Source organism: Phocoena phocoena, chromosome 7 (genome assembly GCF_963924675.1).
Source record: "Phocoena phocoena chromosome 7, mPhoPho1.1, whole genome shotgun sequence".
NCBI classification, from domain to species: Eukaryota; Metazoa; Chordata; class Mammalia; order Artiodactyla; family Phocoenidae; genus Phocoena; species Phocoena phocoena.
Genome location: NC_089225.1, coordinates 85,323,998 through 85,339,274, shown reverse-complemented (window position 1 = coordinate 85,339,274; position 15,277 = coordinate 85,323,998). Strand labels below are relative to the sequence as shown.

Below are 15,277 nucleotides of genomic sequence, written 5' to 3'. Positions count from 1 at the left end.
GGGCTTAGTTGCCCCACAGCATCTGAGATCTTAGTTCCCCGACCAGGGATTGAACCCACGTCCCCTGCATTGGAAGGTAGATTCTTAACCACTGGACCACCAGGGAAGTCCCCAGAGTCTCTTATACATGCAGATTACGTCTCATATTCTCTAGTCCTGCTGCTGCCCCCCTGGTGTAGGGTCCTTGTTATTTCTTACCTGGAGTTTTATCATAATTTCCTCACTGTTCTCTTCTTCTGTCTCTTCCTCCATTTATATCTGCTGACAGTGTAATCTTTCTCATGCATAGCTCTGTTATTGTTAGCTATTTTCTTAATAATCTACAAGGTTCTTCATTGCCTATGGAATAAAGGTTGAACTCTTTAATCTGGCCTTTAGCTTTAGAAAGTCTACCTAACCCACCAGCACTCCCCTGCATTCCCCACGCCTTAGCCAAACCAAGCTACTCAGTCCTTGCTGTTCCCCATCCTGTCCATCTCTGTATCTTGGCTTACATTGCTTTATCCTTGTGAGGTACCTTTCTGTGCTCATCTTCAAATTCTACCCTTTTTTCAAGGTTCAGTTCTGTTGTCATCTCCTCTACAAAAAGCCTTTCATCCAGCAGTCTTTCTAGGGAACTTTAAAAGCATTTTATCTGTACCTCTCCTATGTTTCTTATTCTCTACCTCACATTAAAGATACTAACAGCATGTACTGGCTCTACTACAATTCCCAAATGGAGACCTGCTGTGGGACTTTGGGGAACAATTAAAATAGAGATTCCTGCATCCCATCCCATGGAAATTCTGGTTCAGTAGATGTAGGGTAGGTCTTGGGAAACTGAAATTTTAAAAAGCTCTTAGCTTTTTCACAAAGCATGATAGACATAGAGTAAATGTCTAATAGGTGAAAAGGTTGAAGTGAGATCCTTCAATTGGTATATCTGTAGTAGAAACTATACTGAAGAGAACATGACTCTTAAGACATATACCAAACAGAAGTTTACAGAGTAGCCTGTTATGGGCTATTCTGAAGAAAAAAGAGGTAATACCACTCAAGAAGAGAAACCAAGAAAGGATTTACAGAATATTAGTAAGATAATAAATATGTCATCTGTAGTGTCATATGTGTGCTGTTTGTTTATGTTATAAGAGAAGGAAGGTAAAATAACACAGGTCAGTTTTCAAGTCTTGTGTGCATTATTCCTAACAGTAAAAAAAAAATGAGGTCACATTTATTCTGTAGAAAGGTGACCTTTTTAACCTCCCTGGTGGTAGACATTGCTAACTAACCACAGCTCTCTTTCTTGTTGAGCCTAAATGTGCCCTCAGCATCCTTTTCAGTGTAGTGCTCCAGCAGGGGCCACAAATCAATCAACATTAGCGTAATGATAGAAAAGCCTCTGTGTAATTCCCTGTTATATGAAATGTTGTTTAGGATATCTCCTGTAGTTTAAAAGAATACTGTAGAATGATCGTGATCCCTATAATCAAAATTCTTTTAAGTGCTTAGCAAACAAAGGGTAGTTAAAAACCAGTACATCTGAAAGAGCAGCTCTTAGATAGTATTCACTGCTCCATTGGAATTCACTGCTCTACTTCTGGTATGCCCTATCAGTTATGCTGAGTGTTTCCTCATAACCGTCGTGTCATTTACTCAGACTTTTTAGTAAGTAGAGGTAAAGAAATTATTTTCTTCCCCAAAATCCCTAGTCACTTAAAACTTGGAAGACACTGATGCATTGAGTGTCTAATCGTGACACGCTAAGAAGGTTAAGCTTCTTAGAGCATTGGATTGTCTCTACTGCTCACTTATTGTAAAAACACTGTACTGAGTTTCAGCGGCTCTACTGAAATTCTCTTCCTCTAATTTTGTTAACTGTGTGCTCACATGCCACAAGTTTCAGCCCTGTGCATCCAGACCCCCTTCCTCATCTGCTTTTCCCCTTTTTAAAATGAGCCTAACGTGTAATCAAGTTTTCTGCTTCTCTCCCTGCACTCTCTAGGTCGGATGATGATGATACAGAGAGTAGGAGCTCCAGGGTGACCCAACTTTGCACTTACTTTCAGCAGAAATATAAGCACCTCTGCCGCCTGGAGCGGGCAGAATCTCGTCAAAAGAAATGCCGGCACACGTTTAGGAAAGCTTTGCTGCAGGCGGCCAGTAGAGAGCCAGAATGTACTGGCCAGTTGATTCAGGAGCTACAGAGAGCTGCATGCAGTCGGACCAGGTCAGAGCCTCACACCGCCACCGCTTTCTAAGAACTCACCTCAGTCTGTTTTCTCTAATTTTTGAGAGGATAGTCGCGACACAATGAGTGGTGGGCATATTATCTTGAAATATTTAAGCATTGTATTTTGGTTTTGTTGCTCAAAGTTCTATGATGGCAAAATAATCGTGCCATGAGGTGACAGTAAAAGTATTACTATAATTTTGCTGGAGTTTGATTAGAATTTATTCAGTAGAGGATTTGAGAATGTTACCTGTCTTTAAAAAAATACAATGCTTAGAAATTTTGTGTTATTTAAAAGTAATATTTAGGTCTTTTTTTAAACCACAAAAGTAGGATTCTATGTCTTTTACTTATTTTAAAATTTTCTTTTCATTGTATTTTCTGTTAATATTTACATAATCCCATATATCATGTATTCAAAATGTTTTATTACTTTGGATTTCTTGGGGGGGGGAATCCCTTCTGTTTATAATGAAGATACTTGCTTATTGTGAAAAATTGAAAAATCTAGAGAAAGGCAGAGAGTCACCATAATGTCACCATTCACAAAACAGACCAAGCACTGTGAACATTTTGATTCTGTCTCCTTCTAGTCTTTCTCTGTGTGTGCCCATGTGGGCACACGCGCAAATAAACTTTATATAGATAACACATTTCGGGGTTTATATACCTAAATATTACCAGTGGTTGTCTCTAACCACTGGTAGAGATACTGGTGGAATTATTGATAAAGTTAAAAAAAATTTGTAGTCTGTGTATTTTAATTTTTCTGTAGTGATCATGCATGAGTCATTTGAGGAAAAAAGGGTTTAAAACAAGCAGAAAACTAAAAATTAACCTTTGCTTTGTAGCTATTGATCATATTCCTTACATACCTATATAATTTTTGAAATTTCATTTTGTGTAATTTGGTTTTCATTATATTTGCTGTAAAAAGATAACCTATTTTTCAGTTGGATATCTCAAAAAATACTATGCCCTTAAGATTTTTCTGCTTCTTGGCATATTTAAGTTGTTTGGAACTGTGTATATATATCTAATATACCTCCATAGTGGTTGCAGCCTGCAGTATTTCCCCTCACTCTTTTTTTTTTTTGGAAAAGCACTTGTTATCATTTAATGAATCTCCCACCATGTGGCTTCAAGCTACCAGGACACAAGCCCCACCAACACCCTTAATCTTCTCCTCAGCTCTTCTGCTGAAGAATTTGGCCTTCACGATGACAGGCTGCTTTGGGAGCTTTCCCTTCCCCAGAACTTTGTAGTAACCCGATCACACCACGTCAATGATAGGAGCAGCTCCATTCTTGTTCTTGGCAGCATTTACCCGTGTCTGCTCACTGACCAAGGTCCACAATTTATCAAGGTTGACAGTTGGGCAGAAGCTCTGGTTCCCCTTTAAGTGGTAATGCCTCATACCAACTTTCCCAAAGTATCCTGGGTGATGTTTGTCGAAGTTGATCCTGTGGTGATGCATGCCACCAGCATTACCACGGCCTCCCGGGTGCTTCCGGTGTTTGCCGATGCGGCCATGGCCATGGCTCACGTGGCCCCTAAGTTTCCGGGTCTTCCTTAGTCTGGATGGCATGTCGGCGGCCGAGACGAAAAAAGCTCCCCTCACTCTTAAGAGCTCCCAGTCCCCCGTAATGGAGGTAGTGTCTGTCATAGAACATCTTAGCTTACATCATAGAACATCTTAGAACATCTTAGATCATCTTAGATCATCTTAGAACATCTTAGCTTACTTCTGACTCAGAGACTTGCCTTTCTCAGAGAAGCATTCCCAGATTCCACTGACTGTGTTGGGTCCCCCTGATATATATGCTGTTGTGCTCTGTACTCTGCTTCACTGTAGAATTTATACTTAGATTAATGTCTGTCTGTCATGCTAGACAGTGGTTTCTATGAGGGCGGGAACAATGTATATTTTGTTTTTAATCTCCAGTGTTAATGAATGAACAGAATTGAACAAGTGAAGGTCTATTCTCTGTTTATTGAAAGAACTCACTCAGTTTGACATAGGTTTTAAAATAATGGTATCTAACATTTATATTATATCATGCTTTCAAGAGTATAATTTCAGTAGAAATTTGAGTTTTGTCCAACATAAAACAATCTAGATGTAGACCATTGTATATATCGGGTCTCGTATATTATAATGACCCTGTCAGAGATGAAAGAGACTATACTGTGAGCTTGGGACAATTCGCTGTTTGTGTGGAAACTGTATTTGCCTATGATTTTTAACTGGCAGAATCGACTGCTTCCTTTTCAGAACATCTCCCAAACCACCCTTAGTGATGTTTTTAAGAAAATTTCATGATAACTAAGTATTACAAAACAAACACCAAGATGAACTTGATTATAGTTCTCAGATTTATGTGATGTCATTTGGTTATGTCTCCCATGATTAGTAAAAAGTTTATTGCTCAGGGCATCACTGATAATCATATGACAGTGTGCCATAATCATTCCTTGGTGATTAGTAACTAGCTGCTTTACATTACATATATTTTAGGTTTGCAGAAATCAGCTGTCAGTTGAATAATGTCCTCTGTGTTTAATACTTTTTGTTCTCAAAGACCTAGTTCCACAAAAGACATTTAAAAGGTTGCTGTTAAATATTTTTATTTTATTTTAAAATTTTTAAAATTTTATTTCTTTAAAAATTTTTTGGCTGTGCTGCATGGCATGCAGGATCTTAGTTCCCTGGGATCAAACCCGCGCCCTCTGCAGTGGAAGCGCGGAGTCTTAACCACTGGACTGCCAAGGAAGTCCCGCTGTTAAATATTTAATTTATTTTATTTATTTATAAATTTATTGATTTTTGGCTATGTTGCTGTGCGTGGGCTTTCTCTAGTTGCAGGGAGCGGGGGCTACTCTTCGTTGTGGTGTGTGGGCTTCTTATTGCCGTGGCTTCTCTCGTTGCGGAGCACGGGCTCTAGGCATGCAGGCTTCAGTAGTTGCAGCATGCCGGCTCAGTAGTTGTGGCTGTGGGCTCTAGAGCGCAGGCTCAGTAGTTGTGGCGCACAGGCTTAGTTGTTCTGCAGCATGTGGGATCTTCCCAGACCAGGGATCGGACCCAAGTCCCCTGCATTGGCAGGCAGATTCTTAACCACTGCGCCACCAGGGAAGTCACTAAATATTTTAGAAATTAAAACTATAGTGACTACCTTCTAATAGGTATTCTTTAAATATAGTTTAGATATAAACTGAACAACATTAAAATGTTCTTTGTATAATAACTTTGTCATATTTATTGGTGAATATGTGGAACAAGTCATTGAAATAGCTTAAAGTATGTAAACCCAAATCTCAGTATCTTGTAACCCACAATCCTGCAGAGAGATAGTGTTGGTTGTGTGAAAACTTCCTTTTTAATGGGGTATCCAGTAGAGCATACAAATGGGAAGCCCGTCGTAGATATTTTCATATTAACAACATCAAAACCTTTGTTTTGTTGGGATTATTTGGATAATAAAATATATCTAACATCACAGCAGGCATTTTTACCTTAATTATCCATGGGGATATTGAAATTCTGACTTTGGGTTTATTTTCAGAGAAAGATTGGTGAATTGGAACATAATGGTGATTTTAAAAAATGAAACCAATGGTTTACTTTGAAGTTTAGGTTAAAGAAAGTGAGGGTCGTGTTGTAACACTAGGCCTGGTAGCTGGCTGAGCAAATTATTAAACTGTTCAATGAAAATTATCCATTCAAAATAGAGAGGTACCTTCTATTTAAATCTAGACCAAGAGAAATTAGGCTTAGCTGCCAAATTAGTAAAGCTTCCTTTTTTTTGAAAGTGTGTATTCTTTTTACAGGCCTTAATGACCTAGTTCCTCACTCTTGTGATCTGACAAATCTTGCAGAACTCTTTTTTTTTTTTTTTTTTTTTTTTTCTGGTATGCGGGCCTCTCACTGCTGTGGCCTCTCCCATTGCGGAGCACAGGCTCCGGACGCGCAGGCTCAGCGGCCATGGCTCACGGGCCCAGCCGCTCCACGGCATGTGGGATCTTCCTGGACCGGGGCACGAACCCGTGTCCCCTGCATGGGCAGGCGGACTCTCAACCACTGCGCCACCAGGGAAGCCCTTGCAGAATTCTTAATTGAAGCAACTTCTATGGCAGCACCCGGCAGCATCTATTTGCATTTACTGTTTATATGAAAGTTACAATTATAATGAAAATATTCTTTTATTTAGATTTTATGTAATAAGTTCATATGTAACTTATTCTATATGACCTTCTCTAATTAGTGTAAATCATTCCACTTAAATCCTTAGAAAGATATTAGAAACAAACAATTCAAAATATTTCTTTATTTTTGATGCCTGACTTGTGACTCAGTGCATTAAGTAGATTCTTTTTCCATGCTCAGGCATGTGTAAAGACCTAATAGTTTGTGATGCTTTATAGAATTACATAGATAGCATAGTTTTTATATTGATACTTTCAAGAATGTAAATATTGTTTATTTTTAAATTTTTTTTATGTTTGTATAAATCTATGGAAGGATCACAAACTAATAAAATGAATACTGGTCTTCCCTGGTGGCGCAGTGGTTGAGAATCTGCTGCCAATGCAGGGGACATGGGTTCGAGCCCTGGTCTGGGAGGATCCCACATGCCGCGGAGAAACTAGGCACGTGAGCCACAATTACTGAGCCTGCGCGTCTGGAGCCTGTGCTCCGCAACGAGAGGCCCGCGCACCGCGATAAAGAGTGGCCCCCGCTCGCCGCAACTAGAGAAAGCCCTCACACAGAAACGAAGACCCAACACAGCCAAAAATAAATAAATAAATAAATAAAGGAGTTCCTTTAAAAAAAGAATACTTATTATAGAGCGAGTGGGAACTAGCAAATCAAGACGAGGGTGGAAAGGAGATTCTTCACTGCGTAGCTTTCTGTTCTGTATCCCATTCCTCATGTATTAGGTTAAGTTTTCTGCAGCTGTATTGTTTAGCAGCTTGACGAGGCAGGACAGGAATAAAGACGCAGACGTAAAGAATGGACTTGAGGACACGGGGAGGGGGAAGGAAGGGTAAACTGGGATGAAGTGAGAGAATAGCATTGACATATATACACTACCAAATGTAAAATAGATGGCTAGTGGAAAGCAGGTGCATAGCACAGGGAGATCAGCTCAGTGCTTTGTGACCACCTAGAGGGGTGGGAATGGGAGGGGTGGAGGGAGACGCAAGAGGGAGGGGATATGGAGATATATATACATATAGCTGATTCACTTTGTTATACAGCAGAAACTAACACACCATTATAAAGCAATTATACTCCAATAAAGATGTTTAAAAAAATAAACTGAAAAAAATGATGATGATAGTGGTGGCTAACAACCATTGACTCTTTACTATCTATTTACCATACTATATACTGTATGTGGTAAGTGTTTTAGGAGTGTTATGTCTTTTGGTGCTTGCCTGTCGACTAGAAGTACTCTTATCTCCACTTTACAGGTGAGGAAATTGAGGCTTAAGCAAGGCTAAGTAACTTGCCCAAGGTCAGAGAGCTAATAAGAGGCAGAACGGAGATTCAGAACCAGGTCTGTCTGATCTAGTCTATGGTCTTCATCACTATTCTCTACTGCCTCTTTGTAAAGTAAAAGGAACCAAAATATCACTTAAAAAAGCAAAAAAACAAAAACAGATAGACATAGCTGAGACCAATTATAATGTAATATTTGTTTTGTCAGTAGGTTGGAAAAGGATTGGAACTGGTCATTGTAATTCATATTTGCATTTTAAAAAAATAAATTTGTTTATTTATTTATGGCTGTGTTGGGTCTTGCTGCGTGTGGGCTTTCTCTAGTTGTGTCAAGTGGGGGCTACTCTTTGTTGCGGTGCGTGGGCTTCTCACTGCGGTGGCTTCTCTTTTTGTGGAGCACGGGCTCTAGGCGCACGGGCTTCAGTAGTTGTGGCACAGGGGCTCAGTAGTGTGGCTCACAGGCTCAGTATTTGTGGTGCACAGGCTTAGTTGCTCTGCGGCACGTGGGATCGTCCCAGTCCAGGGCTCGAACCCATGTCCCCTGCATTGGCAGGCGGATTCTTAACCACTGCGCCACCAGGGAAGCCCCCATATTTGCATTTAAATAATGAATGTAGTTAAAAATGTGGGTGTTACAGAGTAGTAACATTATTTAAATAATTGCCCTGGATTCTTAAACCATTTTTAAAAATCAGTTTTGTGGCTTTTGTTCCTTAGCATAAGCCGGACCAAGTTGAAGGAGGTGGAGCCAGCAGCATGCAGTGGGACCGTGAAGGGTGAACAGTGCACCAACAAAGCCCTTCCATTCACCAGACATTGTTTCCAACGTATCCTCTTAACTAAATCAAGTGTGCATTGAAAAGTACTAATTCATTGGGGTGATGTATTTCATTCTCAGGCCAAGTGATGAATGGCTTTTGAAATCATAACTGTAATAATTGAAAATAATTTTTATATTACTTCTGATTTTCTTGGTGTCCTCTGAATAGTTTTTTTCTGCTTATATCATTGTGACTCTGTATTCAAGAATCATATCAAAATGAGCAAAGTTGACAGCAAGTAGTAGGTTTTTCCAGTGGCTGTCACTTAAATAAATTTTGTTAATAGGATTCTGGTCCTTCCAGTGGTTCTAGGTAGTTCGTATGAGGCAACCATGACACTCATTGATGGGAACTGTTTTTCGTCTTCTAAGAAAGTTATGCAGTTTTACAGTACACTTTTTGGTATGGTATTAATTTGCTATTTTCATAGGATATGGTGCTGATTTGAGATGAAAGATAACAAACATCACTGGCTAGGAAAGAATATATCTTAAGACAGGATATACTTGAGGAAAACCTAGTTAAGGAGCTTCAGACTGGTTATGAAATCTTGTTACTTTCACTTTTATTAAACATTTGAAGTTGAGTAGCATTTTAAAAATTTGTATAGTTGCAATTACTTTTCTTTGCTATCTATCTGATTTTTGCTTTCCTTTCTGTTCTTGGTGTTGTATTTTCACAGCTTTTTCAGCAGTAGTTTCTATGCAGTAAAGGCTTTATAAATCGCCTTAACCGTAAAAGCATAAAGGAAAAATGAAAGGCATTTCCTTAATAGATAAAAAGTAAATCTATGGAAATGTAGTTAGTGGCTGGCTAAAAGTATAGATGCTTAAAAATGATGATGATAAAAAGCTGATGTTCCAATTTTAACAGTACAGTTTTGATTTAAAAGTAATTTTTCATAAGCTATAAGTTTGTTTGGTGTTGGAAGTGTGAAATGAAAAATTCAAATTTGGATAGTCAAGTTTTTTGTAATTATATCTTTAAATATTTATTCTTGATGAGTATCTTAGGCAAAAGTTTTCCTTAAAAGAAAGTTTTTTGTTTGTTTTTTATCATCATAGTGGAACTTTTAGGAGTCAGTGTGTTAGGAAGGAAATGACCCTGCTTCTCTAAATAACAAATCACAATGGCCATAAATCACAATGGGAGACTCATGTTAGAAGCTCATTAGCAAAATAGACTCCTTCAGAAGTATATTCTGAGAAATAAAGATGATAAGCTCAACTATTATCATTTTCCTATTATTAGTATTTGGGTTGGTTCTTTAGCTTTTATAGATTATAAAATTTATACTTACTAAGCACAAGTTAGGGAAGAAACAAATTTTATGTAGAACTCGAAAAATTAAATGGTTTCAGTGTATTTTATTCCTAACTTAAAAAAAACCCAGATATCCTCTTGAACCGCTCTCAGCAACTCTTCTCAAGTTGCACGGCCAAGTTTGCAGATGGACAGCAGTGCTCTGTGCCCGTTTTTGACATTATACACCAGACACCTCTGTGTGAAGAACATGCCAAAAAAATGGTAAGTTCAGATTTTATTTTCTGCAACAGAGGATTTCAGTTTATATATATATTTTTTAAATTGTATTGAAGTGTAGTTGATTTACTATGTTCTGTTAATTTCTTCTGTACAGCAAAGTGACTCAGTTATACATATATGTATATACACTCTTTTTCATATTCTTTTTCATTATGGTTTTCACAGGATATTGAATGCAGTTCCCTGTGCTGTACAGTAGGAACTTGTTTATCCATCCTATATATAATAGCTTGAGGCTTTCAAAGTTTTGATAGCTGTCCAGAGTAGGAAATAGTTTATGACTTAGTACAAACTATATGTGTATGTAAATCACTGAAACGAGTTTTGTGAAACAATACTCTTTTAGTACCTCATATTTTGTAGTCTCTTCTATTTCACTAAAAAAAAGAAAAAGAAATGCTGGTCATAACTGATTGAATTAATATTATACCCTCACTGAAAGAAAACACTGTTCTAGAAAGTATTTAGTAGTTAGTTAGATGTGGTCATTTTGTTTATTATCTATAGCTAGTCTATACTTCTCTTCTCCTCAAGATACATTTTTTTATACATAGGCAGATTTCCCAAGATCTTTCTTTTCTCCATTTCTCTAGGATTTTGCTTTTCTTATATATAATTCTGCGAATGTCTTGGAAATTTGATGAAATTTCAGCCAAAAACCAACCAACCCTTATTATAATTCCATTGGACTTAATTATTGCTTTAGTTAATGCTGGTAGCATAAGCCCTAATTAATTCAGAATAATTTGGAGAGAAAAGTCTGAATTAGTGAACTACCTGAATTATATAATCACTTAAAATAAATGCATTTCACCCATCAGACACTTACTGAGTTGTTCTGCTATTTGCAAGGTATTGTGCTAGGTACCTATGTATTAAAAAATTGAATAAGACAACTCTTACCTGCTATGAGCATATTTTAGTTTGCAGGGATGCATCAGGGTAACCAAGTGGCCATTGGACAGGACTTAGTAGTGTAACACTGTGGTCCTGGCTGTGCCACTAGCTATATGTATAACATGGACTAATGAGTCTTCCTTTCTAGACCTCAGTAGCCGTGTATGAAGTTTACCGGCTTCTTCTCTAGGAACCTGTTTTGTTTTCTAGATTTCCTTTATGGACCATATATTTTGAAAAGTTGTATACTAAACTATGTATACAAATATTGAATAATTACTTTCCCATTTTAATTTTAAAACATTTAAAATATAGACATTTTTGTTAGCTTATTGAGATGTTATCACGGTTAAAGAATGACTTCCATATGATTTTTGTTGTTTTTGCGGTACACGGGCCTCTCACTGTTGTGGCCTCTCCCGTAGCGGAGCACAGGCTCCGGATGCGCAGGCTCCAGGCGCGCAGGCTCAGCGGCCATGGCTCACGGACCTAGCCACTCCGCTGCATGTGGGATCTTCCCTGACCGGGACACAAACCTGTGTCCCCTGCATCGGCAGGCGGACTCCCAACCACTGCACCACCAGGGAAGCCCTCATTTGAGCTATTTTTAAGTTTAAAATTACATAAGAGTAGAGCAAACACTTGTATTCCATCCATCCCCCAGTGAGAGGCTAACACTGGGTGATAGAAACTGTGCAAATCTCATGGCTCTACTTTCAGACTATATCTTGAATTCACACACATTTTACCAACTTCGCTGCTACCATTTTAGCCTTGGCTACCATCATCTTTGCTTGCATTATTGTAGTAGCCTCCTAATTAGTCTCCCTTCTTCCTGCCACGCCCCCTGTGCCCCGATGTGTTGCTCACATATCAGCCAGGGTAGACTGTGCATGTGGGTCCCACTGTCTTTGAATTTACATATAGTAAAGTTCACTCTTTTTAGTGTCCAGTACTATGAATTTTGACATGCATACAGATACATAATCAAGATACAGAATCATTCCATCACCCCCCAAAAGTCTCTAGTGTTGCCCTTTGTAGTCGGCCCTTTTCTATCCACACTGATCTGTTTCTGTCTGTATAATTTTACATTTTCCAGAATGTCTTCTAAATGGAATCATTCAGTATGTAGCCTTTAGAACAGGCCTTTTAGAATATACATCTGATCATTTTAGTTCCCTGATCAAAACTTTCCACTGGCTTCCCATCGCATCTAGAATCCAATCTGAAATTCTTACTATGCCTATGAGGCACTTCCTGATCTGGCCCTGGCAACCGCTCCAGCTTCGTCTTATACCCTCTCCTCACTTCCACAGCTCCAGCAACATTGGCCTTCTTGCTCTTTCTTAAACACTCTAAGTATGCTCCCACCTCAGGGACTTTCTGCTTGTTTTTCTCTTTTCCTGGAGTGTTCTTTCCCCAGATTCTCCATGTCTCACTCCTTCATTTCATTCAGGTTTCTGATCAAGTGTCAGTTCATTTCTGCCTCCCCTCTACCCTGCTACTTTTTATCCTTGTACTCTACCTTATTTTTCTTCCTAACATTTATATTTGCCTAACATTATGTATTAATTAGTTTGTTTATTGTCTGAATCCCCCTACTAGAATGTAAACTTCACAAAGGCAGGAACATTTTTTGTTCAATGCTACTGTATCCCCAGTGCTTGGAACACAGATGCTCCATAAGTAATGGTTGAATAAATTATCGGTTAGGCACATGGCTTGTGGGGGATAGGGGTGAGATTCTGAACTAGACTCAGCCACTTGATAGGACAGCCATTGGTAGAAGAGGCTAGAGCTGCCCGAGGTCCAGGCTGGCAGACAGAACATGGTATTCAACAGGTATGAGACCATACAACAGATGGTAAGTTACTAAATGCGTTGTCCTGCATAGAAGTAGCATGGGACAGTGAGAATGCTGGGAGTGAACAGTGTTTGTAAGTAGTGTAGGTAAATGAACAGTTGGCTTTAGGAAAGCCTCTAGGACACAGGTGTTCTTTGGAGGAGCTAAGTAAGGGAACACCAAGGGCCAGGCAGGGTCTCAGTCATGGGCACTTCCGTGTGGAGGAGCTGGCACCTTACCAAACACGTTGCGTGGCTACACAGCATAAGCCTGAGAGTAAGACAGAAGCCTAGAAGCAGAGCCGGTAGGATTAGTATATTCTTGGCTAGAGCTCTCTTCCTCCCTCCTGCTCAAGATTCACACTGGTCCTAGAGGGAAATCCTGGAATGGATGCCAGCACCTGGTGGGTACTGGTAGCTGCTTATTCACTATTTATTCAGTTACATAGTGGGCATAAAAAAAGTAGACGTCACGTGTTGAACCAAAAGGAATTACAGAGGCTGGGAAGCAGCCTCTTTTTTGTTGTTTTCTAAATTTGTGAATTTTGAGTCTGTAATTGTGTTTGGATTCAAGTATTTGTCTGGGATTAAACATCTTTTAGATTTCCTGAATTCATGCTTAATTTTATTCTTGCTTTGAATTCGTTTGATGTTAGTGATAATTACTAGTCTTCAGGTCTTTTTATGTATTTGATTATAAGAGTTATTGCTGAGTTCATCAACTCAAAGGTGACATCAATCGTAGAAACCACGATTGTTTTATATACCACCAAGAAGGAAAAAATGTTGCACAGTGCATTTCTTATCACTTAAAATTTTTATTTTATACTTAACCAAAATAGCTTTTTTAGTCTTAGATAGATAGACATAGATATTTTTATCTTCTGTAGCACCCCTGGTTTCAGCTAATTCTTGGTGTGTGAAAGGCAGTATTTTCTACATACATCTACTATAACACAGCTTTGTCCACTTTGTGGATTATTTTCCTTGTTCCTTTGGTTGTGGCTTTGCAATAAAAAGGTGGGTGGGGGGTATTGTGGACAGTTCTTCAATAATGAATATTTGCTTCACCAGTAACAGTTTTACACACTGCCACTTTTTGTGCCTTTCTGCATACACAGCAGTTTTTCCTCTGCGTGTAAAACCAACAATGCATATACCTTCATTCAAACAATGACAGTACAAAGAGCTATGACCAACTTTGAACATGTAGGCAGCACCAACTGTAATGACCATCACCTGGCTGACGGCAGGAATAATATGCCGTCATCGTAAAATGCTTTCCAATTGTAGAGAGAGTAAAATGTGCATCTGGGTCTTCAGACTTAAGGGTACTTAGCTGAAGAAAGCTAGTTGTAGTGCAGGTTTCTATTCCTTCTTGGTTCTTCTTCCTTTGCCTCCTCACTTAATTGCAACAGTTTTATAAAGCTGTGTGCCCATTGTCTTCTCTCTTTACCATGTCTCCCTGGTCCCTATAAATTATTTGAAGGACTTTTACTGTCACGATTTCCAGGTCTCCCTGTCTTCCTTCCTGTGCACCAGATACGGTTTTCTCCTGCCTCCCTGGACGTCTTCACGTCTCAAACTCTATCGGAGCCCAGCTGAATTCCTTAACTTTTTTCCTGATTCTGTTTATTCTGCTGTGTTCTGTATCCCAACTAATGGCATTATCCCCTAACAATCACCTCAGCTAGAAATCCTGGACACATTTGAGAATTTTATATTCCCCGCATCCTCACCACATCCAAGGATCTGTCACATCTTGAGAATTCTCTCTCAACAGGCCGTCGCTTTTCCATTCCTGCTTACTTTGCCCTCAGCTATTTATCAGTCTCGTAATACTTGTTGAAATAGCCCTCTGTTTGGAACTTCTTCCTCCACTCACTTGCCTCTTCTCTTTATCCCTTTACGTTGCTAGCAGGATAGTTAATCCTTTTAAAACATGTACTCCTGTCATCAAAACTCATTCCCCACTTAACAGAGTATTCAAAGTCATACAGGATCTGGTTCCAGACTTCTTTACAGGTTACTTTTATATTTTGTCCTCCATTATACCCCGAGCAATAGTCATACCCAATTATTTGCTGTCCTTTTTGTCTGTTTGTGCCATTTCCTTTAGCCTAGAATGATCTTCCCCCTTATCCCAACAACTTAAAATCCTGTTTATCCTTTAATCTCACATTAACTACAAATAAAGGATTTTCCTTTTGTGTACCCTTAGAAGGTGTTTATATCATTATTGCCCAATTTTTTCTACTGTATTTATGTATCCTTGTAGTCATGTTTTTCCCATGGGAGACTAAGTTCTTTGAGAGCACAAATCAAATTTTATTCAATTTTTTATACGACAGCACCTATGACAATGCCTGTAAATGTGGGATGAGCTGTATGTATATATTGAATTGATTTGAATTAAATTTTAAAATGAATTTCTTATTCATTTAATTATCGTTA

General features: G+C 38.8%; 1 protein-coding gene and 1 pseudogene across 1 annotated transcript in view; one reads left to right on the top strand and one right to left on the bottom strand.

The window, feature by feature from the left end:
* INO80D (INO80 complex subunit D) overlaps positions 1 to 15,277 on the top strand; it is a 41,724-nt gene that overhangs the window by 22,181 nt on the left and 4,266 nt on the right. Inside the window, exons 4-6 of the mRNA XM_065880835.1 lie at positions 1,985 to 2,209; positions 8,433 to 8,542; positions 9,930 to 10,063. Of these exons, the coding sequence (XP_065736907.1) occupies positions 1,985 to 2,209; positions 8,433 to 8,542; positions 9,930 to 10,063 (469 nt within the window). The remainder of the gene's footprint in view (positions 1 to 1,984; positions 2,210 to 8,432; positions 8,543 to 9,929; positions 10,064 to 15,277) is intronic.
* Positions 3,354 to 3,800, bottom strand: LOC136125851 (large ribosomal subunit protein uL15 pseudogene; annotated as a pseudogene).